Below are 17,285 nucleotides of genomic sequence, written 5' to 3' on the forward strand. Positions count from 1 at the left end.
ACCTATGGCGTCAGAATGGTTTATCCCTGAATCTGAAGGGACGTGTGTTATCAAACTACAGTATGGGCTGTTTGTTGCATGGCTGTGAGACTTGGCCTATTCGAGCAGCGGACCTGAGACGTCTTCAGTGTTGGACAATTGATGATGATGATGACATTGCTTATTTCGTCGTATCTTTTAGGTATCCGTTGGTCATTACTTGTCGGGAAATGCGAGACTTACCTGAAAAGTATTAAACGCCCGGTACATGACGAACGTACCACAGTCCAGATAGATTTCCGCTATCAATAACAGACAGGATTGATGGACTTTAGCTCCTAGCTAGATAAAATATTGTCGCTTAATTCGTCAAAACTAGGGGTTGCGAATTCGAAAGTGTTTGCCGCGGTTTCCCCGGTACAAGTTCATAAGATTTTTGGGTATCTTAAAATAACGAAAAGACACTTTATTCAGTGTTGTCCGCGTCGTCGCGGCAGAACACTGACCCGACTTCTGTCAGGGTTGAACGGAGGCTGGACCATGTTGTTGCAGGGTCTATCCCGACAAAACAAGTGGTACGAGTTCGGACTCGCGAAGGTTATCCCGCCCGCAGACCTACCTTCCGCCGTGGTTGAACCGAAATATCCATCACTTAGGAAACATAGTCGGTTGATACTTTAGGCGGCAGTCGTAAATGTCCTGCGTGGCATTCACCGTGACACAGATTGACATACGGGACCACGGCCTCCTCGAAAGCTTCTTGAGTTGGAATTGTCCTGGTTCAGCATCTTGTTTACCTAAATGGCACAAGTAAAAAAGAATAAGGTACCATTCATGAAATTTTTAGCGCGGGTGATAGTTTTATCAGCGCAAGGAATAAACTAGTAGAAGTCTCAAATCGCTTTCACCTGGGTATTAGATGTAGCGTTAACAGCCGCCGGGGGAAAGTTTATTCCACACACCAACTGCCATAGATAAGAATTTCCGCAAAAATGCGTGCACTCTGAGCTTCAAAAACTTTTTACCACGCCTAAGCAAAGGTTTCGCTAGGAGAACGTTGAAACACTTCGAAACATCCTGTTTAGACAGGGCGTGGATCTCCTGGGAGGCAGAGATACTTCACGAAAATATGTCAAGCACCGCTGAGGACGTCTCATAGTCCACGAATTTGAGGCCGGCAACCACTTTCGAAGCATCCCGCTAGAAAAGCTTCATGAGAGTTACGCTGGCTAGCGTCCCAAGTAGACAACTTCGATGGCATAATCAACACGCAGTCTGACGTAGACCTCATAGAGTATTTGGAATTTCATGCGAGTAATACGGGAGAAGGTGCGCCGAATCATCCTTAGAACGGCCAACGCTCTTTGAACCGATTTCTCATGGTACAGTGAAAGAAACATGTTTTTAAAAAGCCTGGTGACCCTTTTGGCACCTATCCTCATGATTTCCTCTGGTTTTTCTTCACCATGCACGACAATGACTTTCGCTAAGTCCCCTCTGAACGGTTTTTACGACAAGCCAATCGGTTGTCATGATTGTGGGTTAGAGGGTGAGGCGGTGGTTGATCTGTTCGCCGAGCCTGGAAATTGGTTTGCAAACGTTTCGTCCCAGTGGAGGAAGGTGACGGTGTTTGCCTCCTCGACAGAGTTTCTGAAAGGGGTAAATATATAGGCAATTAAGACTCATGTGAATCTTCCACAGCGTCATTGTGAGCACTAATTAAATAAGTTATAGTGGATAACTGGCCGAAAGTTTATAATATATCCTATGGTCTACGATTCACGATCCGTGTGTAAACCAATGGTTTGATGACGGAATGCAGTGAGCTTACGCATTGCTGGACTCAACAAAGTGAAAGATAAGGTGAGATGTATACGGATCAGTCATAAGATCAAGTGGTAGGGACTTCAGCCCTGGGATTCAAGGGCTTCATGCACCCTCAAACGTGCACCTGCGGATATAGTATTAACAAAGCTCTAGTGAGTAGGCGGGTACTTGGTGTCAAATCTGCTAAGTAAGAGCGCTGAATCCCAACTTCACTCAACCTCTGCTTCCAAATACCGATAAGATGAAGTTTAGTAAAAACAACAGCTCCGCTGTCTCTATCATAACTTGTAGCCATCCTACACTCAATCACAGTAACAGGCTCACAAACTAGGGTCTCCTTCCTGAGAAACCGATCAGCTAACTTGTTTGCGTTTGCAAACCGACACTTTTGAAATATTCAGTATCCGGTTACTTGTGAAAAGAGGCTTACGCATCTCAGCCACACATAACATGTCGGAAGCAGTTCACTATTGTGAGCCATCCTGACGTTCTGTTGTATATCTGTCATGTGAGTTTAGGCCTCATTCCACTCACCGTTCATATCGAATTATCACAACTGATCATTGCTTCCACATTCATGTTGAAATACCGAATAGATGAGCTACAAAGACGGCCATACCTGATGAAATCTAACCGTCGCAACCTAACTGATCTAACTACGGACCGTAAGGTTACAATATCCTTTAGTGAAAGTTTCCGATACATAACCGAAAAATTGCTTTCCAAATGTACCGTCACGGATTCGCCGGCACCAATCCACACGGAATATGGTTCTGGGAAAACGGTTGTCGAACACCTGGAAACGCCTCAGTTCAGCTGCGCGAAAAGGCCAAGTCCCCCAGACGTATGGCGGAACGACCTCACAGCACCCTGACTCGCACGTCCTTGAGGTTCACGGATATGCCGCTTCGACAGCAAAGTTATTTTAAATTGGCAAACGCGACCCGAGCTTGAAGATTCGTGCATTGTCTTTGTCTTTTGCACAGCATCGGAAATGATACTTCCTAGGTACGTGAGAGGTTCCATAAGTTAGAATGTCTCTGACGTGTTTCGTGACTGCATGTTTAGGAGCATAACCTTTTGTGGGTGCAAAGTGCATAATAAAGGACTTGATTAATTTTATCAGTTCATCCAAAAACGCCTCCTCCTTAACTTCCCTCAAGACGAGAACGATCTCACCTACATGTCAGATCGACAAGTTTTTCATCGCAGGCTATTTGGACGCCGAGGTTTTTGGGATCTTCCATCGCCTTTCTCATTATCTCATTGATCACGGGGTTAAAAAAGAATGGGGAGAGTAGGCACATCTGATGGACACCGCCCCGTGCACGGAAGCTTCTTTGAGGCTCTCCATATGGTCTCATATGCACGATAGCCCGAGAATATGAAGAGCTTGTTTTCCTCAAACTTTTGGGCATTCCTTGATGAGCAAGTGCGTCAAGAAGAACAGACCAGTCGACCGAGTCGAATGTACCTTAAAATACTGGAATACTGAAAATTATGAGTTGTTTGCACGTATGACGTTGTAGCAGAACTTGACGGAATGTGCGAGCTCCAAACATCGACTGAATCTGTCCGCACAATGGCCGTTTCTTTGAACCCACCCTCCGCGACGGTACAAATACCGCACACCTGCCAACTCACACTTCAACTGAATGCTCTTTCTCCAAAAACATTACTATGGTATGCTGAACCTCATACTCTGCCTTCTGCAAAAGAGGAAGCGAAAACTAAATTTGAAGCAACTCTAATAGGACGCCTTCACTGGTTGCCTGAGCTTGCACTCGTTATAGTATATATTATCGGCTGTCTTCTTAAGGATCCAACAATTCATTGGTCCAGAACAAAAATACTGGGGATCCACCAAATATACATGGTATGATGCATCAGAGGCGACTTGTCCCAGAAACCCCCAACATCTTTGCTGCAACTGCGCCATTCTTCTATCACTTCGTAATACAAACATGCAACACCGAGAGACATCTCACGTCCTTCTCTGATCTCTTGATGCTGCACTCTCCAAGCTAAATTGGTTGCACACAATTCAGCTAACACTAGTCACTATTAATCACATATTCCCAAACCACTTGACACTGTCAGCATCTACATCCGAATATCGCATTCTGTTTTTCTAAATTAAAGAGTGTTACCTCACTGAAATAGGTGGGAATTGTAACCACTTTTGGCTGCCCACAATTACGGGCCACATTATAACTCTTACTACAGTGTTCCCTAGCTGGCATTTTTACAATTTTTCTCTATTTTCAGTTTCCAATTTTGACACGGCAGTCTTATTGCCTCATCTGAACGACAGCAGTAAGCCACCGTGCGCCGGCATTGGGCTCAAGAAGATCCTTGATCCACGCTCATCCTTATTTGTCAAGATTTCTTGACATTTCGAACTACGAGGATAGCCACAACTGACTCACCCATGATCATGTAGGACGCTGTTCACAAACCCATGTACGACGTCGCAATGACGGTACCGTGGCTACCTTGCCCAATCTGATGGCATGCCCGTAGTTCATCATATAACTGATATTCCCCATCCAGTCATGTGCGCCCACAGAAATGTCCCAGTCCATTGAACTTGTGCCAGAACTTTGAAGTAAGGGCTATCTTGTTGTGTTGTCTGCTTTTCTGCCCGCAAACTCACTTATTCTTCCAATGGCACTGTTATGAGATTACCATAACGGAGAAGATAAAACCTTACCAAGCACCCGATATAGCCTGCTCTCACCATCCTGAAACAAACAAATAAACTGGTAACTCTGACAAATATGTTGACTTCGTTTAGCAAGACTCCTGCCACAGCGATTGAAAACTTTTGTGAATGGCCGCTGTACTTTGAAATTTCGTGAGCATAAAGGGCGTAATTAGTTCCAATGTTGTTTTAGGATTATTTCCAACTCCACTGCTAAACGTAACATGTTGGAAAAACCAGCTCCTCCACAAAATTTCACGCTGTCTCCACGGGGCCATTGGTAGCTATTAAAATATGAATTCCGCGCCTTTAGTACAGCTAAACAACTTCCAACAAAGATTCTGCCACATGAGATCTTCAGGGTTCGATTAAATGCCATCAAATACTGAAACTTAATATTACAGATTTCCTCGTTCAACCTGAGTTTCGAAGAAATTTTCGATGAGCATCTAAGGATCAGCGTCTAAAATTTCATTGATTTCATGTGCTGCTGCGCCAGAAATCCCGAACCTCAAGCAGGGATTCAAAACTTATGTTGTTCAGGCTTCTTACAAATGCGCACCCTCACCGATCAGTTTAAACCGGGACCAGCTTCAGTGGGTGAGTCATGCAGGACCGTTGTCCCGAAAGTTGTCGAGGCTGAGCACGTGATTATACCAAGATTAACCATCGCGCAATCGGATGGCCCGCAAGCTGCCGGAAAGGATTCGGAGACCTCTGGAAAAGAGTTATCAAATATTTTTCAAAAATGTAGCTTGTAGTGGTCTGGCTAATCAATAAGTTAGTTTACCAGGAGTGTGAAGCAAAGAAACAAAAATGATAATGCTAAGTTGGGTATACAACAGTAAAGAGGTCAGATGTAACAGACCCACTAACAACTGTTCTCTCTAAAAATAGTTCGTCGTGGGCCTAGGTCAGCAAATAGACAATAGTCCAATTATGGTGGTCCAGGGGTCTTTTTCCGAACAGTTCCCACATATAATAGATTCCGAAGGTGGTCTGAACTGCTCTGATACCAGAGTCAGCACATGAGACTCGCGGATGACCACTGAAAGCGCGAGCGAAGCCAGAAGAGGGAGTCGAAGCACGTGACCACGTTTGTATTCTGTCAAATTGTACAGGTGCGCGTTTTTGTAGTTTTTCGTATTCAAATAAAAAAACGATTATGCAACCGATGGAATACGTAGTGTTACAATGGAAGCAAAATAAGGGTACAAAACACCACAAACTACAGGAGACAGAACCTGACCTGGCGTTTCGAAAGTGCTATAATATAACTCGCCCAAAAATTCTGTGACTATATAAGCCATCTCCCCAGAGATGAGCTAACGGCGTTTTCCTTGAGGGACAAGAACGGGGAATTCACGAGTGACATAATAGTGGTATCTGAAGTCTACAGGTTGTAATTTGCCTCAGTGACCTAGTCACACCCAATATTGGCAAGGCGTTACTACAAACAGCCTCCAAACAACTTGCTCTTCACACAAGAGAACATTCGTCAACTCTTTCACAACAGAATCCCATTGTGTGTTGGGGGCGTTCTGAAGCAGGCCATTTTAAATCACCTTACTGCCAGCACCTTGCTATCCCGAGTTTAACATGGATTCCTCCAAAACCTCGTGCTTGTAAGTCTACTGCTCCTCTCTGAGAACTTAAAGAGCAGTAAAACACATTTTTTCGCTTGTTCCTCTCATGTCAGCGGCAGCGGCCGCTGAACGGCAAGAACGAATTCGACTCGGTTAAGTTGGGCGAAAGCCTCGATCCAGCGTATCAGTTCGTGAACCTGTGAGCTGGGTAATTTGCATTATACCCGGCGAAGTTAAGAAGTTAAGTTAAGTTAAGTTAAGAAGTGATAATCGTAAACTCCCATGCTTATTCCAGGCTTCCGGAAAGTGACGGCTTACATTACTTATTTCCTATTTTTCTAAGTTAAGTTAAGTTAAGTTAGGAAGTGACAATCGTAAACTCCTATGCTTATTCCAGGCTTTCGGAAAGTGACGGCTTACACTGCTTATTTCCTATTTTTTATTTGTTTTAATCGTTGCCCGGTGCGGCGCGAGTACGATGGGGAAACGGCGTGGTCGTTCTGGTTTGTCGCTCGCTTCTTGACTGACTCTCATGAAGGTAGTAAGTTAACGGAACATCAGCACGTGGAGCCTGACGACGTCATAGACATTGATGTCAGTTTCAAATTATCCAAAAGACTCCGCCGACAGCGCAGGAAGATTCAAAAGAAACGTGAACGTCTGCAATTTGCTGCTGCTTGCGAGGATGCTTTGGTGTGCAGAGAGCAGCCGACACTGGTGGACTTACCTGCGACAATTCACAATGTTCAATTAGATGCGAACCTCCTCACCAGTCTAAGTGTGCTGGTTACCGGGTGCGTAAGCTTGCATAGGGGATTATCCCAATTATCTGAACCTTTCGATTTTTCATTTTTGTCATCTATGAGAAGCTCACTGAATGAAATTGTCACTTATGTTGGCTTATGTGCACTGCAGTTGTTTCTATGTTTTGCGGTTACACTGTATACGCCCGAGATGTAACGGTTTTACTCTCCAATCCGGTGTGCGCACGGGCTGTGAGTGTTGTCGACGAACCAGTGGTAGCTAAGGCGTCATCCAGCGACCGTGCACAACTGTACAGTTGCAAATGAGGTATCTGTCGTGCAAGTCCAATTTGTATGATACTAACTAACGAGATTGTTTACGAGGTTATGATAATAGCATCTGTGCGTATAGATCCATGCATAATTAAGGAAAATGCCCTTATTCTAACCCCATCCTCCCAGGTTCTAGTCCAGCTCACGTCCATAGGTTGAAATGTGAACTGTGTGACCAGGAGGGTACGTGGAGAACGCTGACTCCTGCTTCGTTCACGGGTTGTGGCGATAGGAGGCGCAATGTCATCGCCTCTATGGATATCCGCGTATCGGATGCGCTAGAATGCCGTTAGGCAAACCGCTGGTGCGACTGCCTTGCACGATGAATTGCAGACGTGATTTGAGCATCCAGATGTATTTGTCTAGTGGCTTTGTGCCCATCCACTTTCATCCATATGCACTTTACGGCAAAGCAAGCGATGAACTGGACTCAGATTCACCGACTTCAACTGGACCGTCAACAAAAGACAGAAATAAGCAGGCCACTAGAAGGACGGAAAATTATATCTGGTGCGGCCTAGGCACATACAAAAGATCGTAATAGACTAAAACCGCTTTTGAGGACAATAAAATCCCGTGGAGTGTTTTCGCGACCCCTAGTTTGAGAGTGCTTCTTGGATGCGGTAATGAACCTTACGTAACCGACACCAGTGAATGATCGCTTCCACTTCCAAGCTGGACTCCCCTAGCTAGCGCTTGTCCATTGTTTTTGCAGAGTTTTTGGTGGGTAGGTCCACAAATAATACTGGGTATATCTAACTTGGAAAGCGAGATGGCTCAGTTGTTAGGGCGCTAAATTACTGACCGGAAGGTCCATGGTTTGAAGTCTACATCTGCCTCTCGACCCCCCCCCCCCCCGCCGTCTGTACTTGTGNAGCCCTCGTGCTTCCTTCTGTGGCATGGCAGTCAGGCACCGAAAGAGTGTTGCAGCTGGGCGATTTTATATATATTTTTATGGTTATTTCAGCACCTTACTTTTGAACACTATTTCTTGGGTGACAGGGCCTTGAAAACTACGCTTCTCTTTTATATATATTTTTATGGTTATTTCAGCACCTTACTCTTGAACACTATTTCTTGGGTGACAGGGCCTTGAAAACTATGCTTCTCTTTGACTCTGCCAGGGCTTTCGATGGTTATTTGGCTGTCGAGCACCAGTTTTGCCGCTAGGCTACTGGTATACATGTCGCACCAATCATCACGATACAGATATTGCGCAGTCTTCTGGGAATCACAATAGAAAGTAGGCAGTTGAACTGCAGCCGTAAATGGAGGATAACCTACTAATTCAAGAAACCCCTGAAAGTCGTACAAAGCTTGTTTCTGCGACTGGTCCTGTTGACTGGTACATCACAGATGTATACGAAACCGGAAGTCCTCTGCAAATATCGTCTGAAATTTACATGCACACATTAAACAAGGGTTCACAGGTCAGTGGGTCAGACGCCAGACTTCCAGACGGATTCGAGGTGAGAGCGCACAGTCAAATTTACTGAGACGAATCACGCGGGAACAGGCGCCTCGGTAGACAGAGTAGAGCTGAAGGCCTGAGGGTTTGAGAACAGAAATTGGAGGGGATTTTCATAGATGGGCTCTTTTGAAAAATGTGTAGAAACCAGCTCTGTGATTGGGGTCATCATGACCATTGTCAGCTATAATAACCGCGTATTTGTCGTACAGTGTTTGTAGCCGCCGAAATTTCGTTCACCGATGATTTGGTGGTGGAGGGGGAGGTAGCTGCGCATTAGGCGGGAGGTGATAAATTGGTGCATAAATCCAGCACTGTCAAGTGGGGGGATAGGGAAAGGAGCTATGCATTGAGGTCAATAGCTTGGATGCACGGGCGCCGTTGACAGTGTCTGTAGCCATTGATGTGGCCGGTCTCGGGGTCCCCATCCAGGAAGACGGCAGTGACCAGCGCAGCCGAGTTTGCCGGTGATGGCTTTGATACTTTGCTGCCAAGTCATTGTTTGACCGCCTCTGGCTCTCTTACACTCTTCACGTGGTTGTGCGAAAAGAGCTTTTCTAGGATGTCGGTCGACTGGCATACTTATTACTACGGGGTCAGATCCAAGAGTAGCTATGCCGTCTGCGTACTCGTTATCTGTGAGCAGACGCCTCCGGGAGCACTTTGACCCCACAGGCATTAGATGCTGGTATTGAGTCTTCCATAATCGCATCAGTGACGAAGGTGAAAGAGGACAGCCCTGTCGGACACCACTTGATGTGGTGAACTCAGGCGAGGGCTTGCCGTAGACCCTTACACGGCCGCGGGAGTTGGCGTACAGCGCCTTAATAAGAGTCAAGAATTTATTGGGGACACCTTTGCCCTACATACACTGCCATAGTGCTTGGCGATCCACAGAGTCAAAGGCAGCTTTCAGATAAAGAAAACCAACCATTGTTGGCTGCTGGAAGCAGTGTCGCTGCTCCAGAACCTGTCGGAGGGTGAAGATATGATCGATACAACCTCTTGCAGGACGGAACCCAGCTTGGTTTTCACGGATCTTCTCTCTCTGTTCAGTCAACCTTCGAAGGATAAGGCCAGAGAGCACCTTCGATGCCACAGCTAACGGGCTGATGCCACGGTGGTTTTCGCATAGCGTCCGTGTACTCTTTTTGAAGATAGGGATAACTGTCGACATGCCCCATTCTGCAGGCACTTTCTCTTCGTCCAACATAGTACCAATAAGCTTTGTCAGGTGGGTCACCAGGGGAGTTCCGCCTTCTTTGAAGAGGGCTGGATACAGACCGTCCGGTCCTGGTGCCTTCTCACGTTTCAGTGCTGCTACTTCGAACCTTATTTCTTCTTCCGAAGGGCGATCAAGGTTTACATTCCATTCGCCCGTGTGCACTATCTCCACAGGCTGTGTTGCAGGAGGCCAGCTGAACTGCTCTTCGAAGTGTTCGGCCCATCTCTCCAGTCGACGTTTTTGCGAGTGAATTAATGAGCCATCTTTTTCACTTATCGTTTCGCTGACCGTTGCTTTCCTAGGGCCAGTCGATCGTATCAGTTGATAAAGGGCACGGCTGTTTCCCGTAGCAAAGACCTCCATCTCCCGAACTTTCGATTTCCACCAGAGCTCTCGGTCTTTCCTCAGACTCCACTATTTGGCGTTTGAAAGATTTGCGTGCGCCGTAGTACTCGTTGCCTGCTGGTATGGCTTTCCTGGCGTCAGTCATGGATAGCGACCTCGACGACATACAATGGTCTTGTGGTCGAATTGGAGAAGTCGGACAGACAGCACGGAACGCCGCTAGCATAGCTCCTTTCACATTTTGCCACGCTTCATCCGCATGCCCACTGCCACCACAGGATCGGTTTGCTGTGGAGATTTGTTGGGCTAGCTCAGATCAATACTGTTGAGCTATTGTAGCTCTTCGGAGACTGCATTGGCGTGCTTCATGCTGACCTGCGAGGAATGAAGCGAAACGAACGGTCAGGTGTTCACGCACCATGGCGTGATCGAACTTAAGTTGTGTAATCCACAAGGAGCGGCAGTCTTGAACTGTGGCTCTCCACCGGTGGCTGATGGCCACATGGTCCAACTGTGGCCACGGTTGATCTGCAGTTGGTGACCGCCAGGTTGTGCGGTGCAAAATAAGCAGACTGTGCAAAGACGACTGGTCACTGGGATCCAATCCAGCAAAGTGCGTTCAGCTCGGGCTGAGTTTAATTCCCGCGCCACATATTCCACGATTCATAGCTTCTGGGTCACCGGACACACGGAGGAAGAAAGGTGGAAGAGCTGCGTTTATCCTTAAGGTTCTGAGATGCACAACCACGTTCGGGTCTTGTATGCCTGTTTCGGAGACAGCACACATATATTTAAGAGGGTACAAGGTCTCAGCAACCATTGCCTGTTTACCAATTTGACACGGATGTTGAAGCCTCCTATATAGAAAGCATCTCGTGGATTTAGAAGGGTTTCATTTCGGCGGGAGAAGCATAAGGCCCTTCGGTCAGATAACTGACAGTCAAATGGCCCAGCGACGTTTGCTTGTGTGATGGGGAGGGTCATCGGTGGACACCGAGCTGCGCGGGCAAATGATACTTCCTGGTTGCCCAGACCGAGAAAATGGGTTTGCTTGAGGTACCCCATCTTGAGTCTTTTACTCAAAAGGCTGACTCACAAGGCAATGGGAGGACGTAGGTTTTGTCCAGGGACCTTGCCCCTAGCCTCTGATTTAAAAGTCTGACCCACAAAGCAGTGGACAGTCGGGTTTTCTTTGGGGACCCTGCCCGAAGCTGATGATTCAACAATCAGGCCTGTTCGGCTGCAGGGAGTTGGCCTAACCCGAGGGCGCAGGGAATAAGGCATTACTGTCTCATCCCTGATGCAGCTGCGCACAGCACATGCCTTCTGAGCAGCATCGGGCTCTTTGGTTTTAAAAGTATTTCGACCGTATTGGATAATGCGCCGGCGGTCACCGTCAACCGTTGGGCGATCGGAGTGTGCGGTTTTATGGGTCGAACTTTTCTAACCCGTCCTTCCTCGGGGGAAGGCAGCATCGCTGCTTCCATAAACATGTACGTGTTTGTCACCTGGAGAAAACACCTTACTGCCTTCCCACCCACCGTCACGAAGAGACTGGACCTTACCGTGGTGTCGCGGTTTGTGTACCTCGGAGACCCATTGGGCTATACTGGGGGGGGGGTGTCCGCGCGACACTCGCAGAGTCTCTCATACCAGGTTGGTCAATGGTTAGAGGTCTGACGAACACAGTCTCCTGGCCCTCCAGGTTGGGGGTTGGAACATGTATGGCGACTTGTTCCGTAGCAAAGGTAATGCATTTGCATTTCCCCGCCAAACACCGCTGCCTTGCGGTTAAGCTTTTGAGCCAAAGGCTTTGGTTGAGGCCCCTAATCGTCCTCCTGTCTAGGTGTGGGTGCCCTGGCAGTATCCCAGCCCTCGTGCAACCATGACCTACACAACTAACAATACGTACGGCAGTGAAGCATCAGTGCCTTCTCACCCCTGTCGCAGAGGACAGTACGACTTCACCCCTAGACTGCCTCGTAGTACGGGTTCTCGCTGCTCTTGGTCTAGCTGCTCCCCGTTGTCCTTTTTAGCATGTTTGAACCTTGTGGAACGAAGTTCCAGCCAGCGTAGGCCGCGGGATCACTGCAGCAGTCAAGCCCGACCACCCCGTCAAGGTGACAGCTTTAGGTCGGGTCTGTGATGGGAGACTAGCCAGGAGGGATGGGCATAACTAGGTGGGCTGTACAGTCAGATGTTTGAGGCTAGCTCACCGAAACAAAGAAAATCTACGGAAGTTAAATTTTTACGGTGATAGCATATGCACTCCAGAGCAGCTGTGGCAATTAGTTGCGTAGATTCAGGCACCTGGGCCATGAATTCCTCAGCATGGGACGGAGCTATGTGCTTTTGGGCGTATCACCAAGTCGCAGTTAGGGTAATGACCTGTATGTATGAGCTATGAGCAAGCCAGCTGTGGTACCATCGTTGCCATAATCGTCATTCACAGCACTGCACACTGGCGCTTAACTCCCACACGACCATGAAGAGAGATAGCCTTAGTAGAGTGTAAAGAAGAGGTGCGGGCTAAGTGTAAGTGTTCCCTCTCCTCAAGGAAGACGGCCAAGCACAAGGTACGTATACCTTTGCATAGCGCTAAAGTAAACATCCGATCATGTTGAGGCAAGGTATAATCTGCAGGGTTCTCCCACTGTCCAGTGCGAACCTTCGCTGGACTGGTGATCGTCACTTCTAGATTAGTATATTTCACTGTGTTGCCACGCGCTTCTCAACAGTTTTGAAGCCAACAGGCATGAGCGGTCGTGGGATGTACTTGGCGTCCCGGATGGTGCCATCATCCTGACTCGCCTCCAGTGGACCGCGATCTTCATGCTTCGCCTCTTTATGTGCTTCGACCGACGGTATTAACCAGGCTTTCCGATGACCCCCAACTACCTTAGTTGCGTCATGATTGTTCGACGGAGGTTGATCTATGTCACTTGTCAAATAATTTTGTCCATGGAATGGATGTGACGTTTTTAGTAGTGGACGCAATCCCCCAACAGGTTAGTCGAAGCTCTCGGGGTGAGTTTGGTATCCGGAGTATCCTTTTAGATCGGTTTCGTCAGTTGATGTCTTTTTTTCGATTCATTCATTCAGTCAGCCCAAAAGCTTAGATTTGCCTGTCCGCACAATTCCTCGTGGTATTTCGTTGGTTTCGTAGTGTCGAGAATCAACTTGGTAGCGTTTGAGCGAATTGTTTTGCTGCGAAATTCTGAGAGCTGACAACCACCTGCCTTCCAGCAATTCAAGACTTTTGACTAAGCCTCAAACTCAATTATGCGCAGAATTTGCACGTGACAAAACCTTGATTAGCTCCATGATCAGGGCCACCGTTAGTGCTCGAAAAGTCACAGGTACTGGTTGAATCTGTCACTTATGATAGGTGTTTCAATGTATAAGTTCCACGTTAAGAACCTGGTAAACTCAACCAGTACTCTTTCATCACGTAGCTGTTTTAATTAGACTGTCCTGAGGTCGTAGACGCGTCACGTTTAACGGTGAATTTCTGCCGTGTAGATATTGCAACCTAAGCTATGGGGGTCTTTCTCTAACTCACACGAGGGAAAATAAGTTGGCATCCGAATTTGTGTCACTAGTCATTTGCGTGACCTTCAACTGACGGTTAACAACCATATCATCTGACTTTCACCTTTCTCAGCTATTTGGACGCATTCGAAGCCGGTGATCTTCGCAAGCGCCTGATTGACTTTTATGTTCCAGACGCTTATCTAACATTGCAGATCACTCCCTATCTTGGTATACACGATGATATGCAAAATGTACCTACAAAACGTGAGAAGCTGAAGGCTCAGCCTAGTTGGGCTGAATATGAGCGATTTGCTGTCAACCTTATCCCAGGGGCTGTCCCGCTCCCTGCCTGGGCTTGGGCCAGCCTGTGCACGGCTGTTGCAACTGGTCCAAAATCTGAACAAGGCAGACTAAAACTTGGGAAACATGATCGGCAACGGCTCAAAGTCCTGCGTGCCTTTCAAGCGGCTCATTCGCAACGTCTCAAGAACGTTTCCAGATCGGCATCCTCAGCTTCTGATAGGTGGCTAGAAAGTGTCCCACTGCCGCCACTAGCACGTCGCGAGGCTTCGGGTCACGCGGATATCCAAGGGTTGCTTTCCCGTCTTCCAGACCTTATCCACGTGAAGGCCGATGAGTGCTGCTGTTTGGACGTAATATCTGCTGAGGTTTGTTCCTTTCATTGTGTATCAAGTTACCAGATAGACCACAGCCATCTGCTTTCGATATTATTGCCTAGCAGCTGAGATCATCCCGTCAATGGCCACCACAGATGTAGACCTGCCCGGCTGCCGCGACCAGATCCTTGAAGTGCTTCCCTATGGAAGGGTTTTTGTCCGCGGCGTGCATCGATGCTTGCTTGTTCTTCCTCAGTCGGAGGGCAAAATTATTCAAGAGGATTGCTGCATCACTCCGGCATCTGCGTCTTTAGTTCAGGTGAGTATTAATGATGGGTTATCCGGTACGTACACGCAAGTCAGAAGCTACTGGCCTCGAGGCCGTGCTCTGCTTGTGACACTAAACAAGCCGGTCGTTTGAGCCCTCTCAGCTTTGGTGGGTTGGGTATAGAAACCGGATACATTTAATTGAATGTGATACCGACGGTGCATGCTCTGATCAGAGGGTTCTAAGGCAACTGGTTTTGGTGATTTTTTGTTTTTGATTGGAGTGGTGGTTCGCTGAGTAATGTTCTCAACACTGAGTCTCCAATTAACCTGCAAACTTCCTTGTCTCCCTTTGGAGTGGTTTTCACCTAACGCGTTCATCCAACGGTGACGGCGTTTTGTCGACTCTTCGTTTTTGTGACCCTCATCATCTCGTACGAACAATTGAGCTGCCGTGGTTTGACGGTTTGTGTTCCTCCATAACCCATTGAGCTATACTGGGTTCCTGCCATCAGACTAGTCCTAAATCCAATTCGCCATCAGTTATCGGCGGTGAAACTCGATCACTGCTTAATTCTGCTTTTGGAATACCAGCATGGACTCCGGGAACGCACTTTTGCGGTGCTCCTTTCCGTTGCGCTTTTCAGGTCTACGCTAAATGTGCATTGAAAAGATAATAGATACAGAAATTAAGCGAAACTTTCAGAACCGGCAGCTCGAACGCCTGCCTTACCATTCAAGCTAAAATCACTGGAGGTTTCGAAGAATTCTACATACCTCGGTAGTTGTATTAGCGTATGACGGAAGTTAGTGTGATTAGATCAGTGCGCGAATCTCAAAGACCAGAATCACGTTTGCTAATTTGCGTCACTTGTGGCGTCAAAAAAGCATATCACAGGATACTGTAAGGGCTGTATTATTGTATGTCTGCGAAACGGCCTCTGCGGACAGATGATGTAAGGCGTCCTCAGGTTTTTTTCGACCACCGATGCCTCAGAAGCGCTGCTGGTTTTGGATGGCGTTGACGGATTAATAACGAGGTGATTTGAACAAGGGTATTTGGTTGTGCAAGCAGGTACTTCTTTCAGCTTTATCACTTTCGATGCGCAACTGCCATGCCACCAGGAGGCACGAGGGCTGGGATACTGCCAGATCGCCCAATCCTAGAGAGGAGACGTCGAGTAACAGAGGTCGGGTTCGAACCACTAGCCTTCCGGTCATTAAATTCGCGCTCTAACCACAGCCAGCTCGCCCCCAACAGGTACTTCAATCGCCGATGAGCGCAGTTATGCTCTTGTACCGCGTCTGAATTGCTCTCTGCGCGCCGAGGTCCTCATCTGGACTACCGTTCGTTTCTGTTTCTACTCAATACACTTTATCTAGAGCCGGTCATTGCTGAAACCAAATCGCTCCATTCAGATGAAGATGGATTCACCTCCACATCGATACGTTCGATGTTCGTTAGCGGCCTTGGTTCTTAGAACGACTCATTTGCGTGTATGCGAATTTATTCTCCCTGTTCTCCATAACATTGTAATGGCCGAGGGCGATTTCCACATAATACTCATGGTGTTTTCTATTTTATCCTTTCTTTTCGAAGCAACACGCAGCGGCCATTAGGCTTGCGGTTACTCAACGCTTAAACCAGAGACTTTCCAACAGTCCTGCTCCTAAATCTACTGATCCCGCAGTTCAAGCTGCGTTACAAGAATTTTCTGTGACAACGGGCATGAACGAGACTTACGCCTGGCAGTGTCTGTCCGAATGTGGGTTCAACCTTCACGCTGCACTGGAAGCCTTCCTTAATGTGATGGAAGCAAATCTGCTACCTCCGGAGGCATTCGCAAAATGAACAGTGACGCGAGAACAATGTGTACACTTGTATATTATCTTTGTCTGATCACTTGTTGCTTGTTGAGTACTGTGAACCATCGTTTTTACTTTCTCGCTGAGCATGTTGGATTCAATAGTCACTGGTGTCGCGTACTGAGTTTCGCCATCGTTACCCAAGTAGGGAGAGATTCGATAACATTTGGTCATATTTTGACTCCATCTGGCTAACCAGACGCAAGAAGAACTTGTCTTAACAATGGCTGACTTGAAGCAGTAGTGAATACCACCTGGTAAAACCTTAATTTCGATTGGTTTCCAGAACTTACCGTTTTTTCATTACCCAAGCCAGAGTGAGTTACTTAGCGTTCCATACAAGCTTTGAAAAGCAAGGCATATTCTGACTGGCGATTAAGGTGGACCCTCAATAGTTTTTATTCCATTACCACGAGCTTGCTCATGAAGAATTTGTTTAAGTAGTCCCGCAATGAACCTCAACCACCGACTTGTTTCTCTACCTCTTCACGCCTTTTCAACGACCGCTCCCGACTAACTATCGTTTAAACTCACACCATCTCATTTAGGGGATCAGCAGCGTTCATTAAGCCTCCCCCCCCACCAGAAAAGAAAGGAACGCTTGTGCCGTAGAAATCCGGTGACCTGCTTTCCGGGTGCATCGTTCTCTGGATGTATGCTGATCCTCAACGTTAATGTCAGCCTCCCGACACCACGAACATGCACCTTTATCGGGGGTGAAAAAATTGCAAACCAATTCCCATACTCGGCAAACGGATCACTCAACTAGTGGACCAGCTACTATGCATGTG

At 47.3% G+C, this 17,285-nt stretch overlaps 1 protein-coding gene across 1 annotated transcript in view; it reads left to right on the forward strand.

The window, feature by feature from the left end:
* The window catches only part of T265_07467 (hypothetical protein), a gene marked incomplete at both ends in the record, with an annotated part of 18,986 nt that extends 2,148 nt beyond the window's left edge, over positions 1-16,838 (forward strand). The window contains 3 exons of the mRNA XM_009173000.1: positions 6,658-6,890; positions 13,875-14,680; positions 16,229-16,838. Of these exons, the coding sequence (XP_009171264.1) occupies positions 6,658-6,890; positions 13,875-14,490 (849 nt within the window). The remainder of the gene's footprint in view (positions 1-6,657; positions 6,891-13,874; positions 14,681-16,228) is intronic.
* Between the last annotated feature and the right edge of the window lie 447 nt (positions 16,839-17,285).

This window comes from Opisthorchis viverrini (genome assembly GCF_000715545.1).
Source record: "Opisthorchis viverrini unplaced genomic scaffold opera_v5_171, whole genome shotgun sequence".
Classification (NCBI taxonomy): Eukaryota; Metazoa; Platyhelminthes; class Trematoda; order Opisthorchiida; family Opisthorchiidae; genus Opisthorchis; species Opisthorchis viverrini.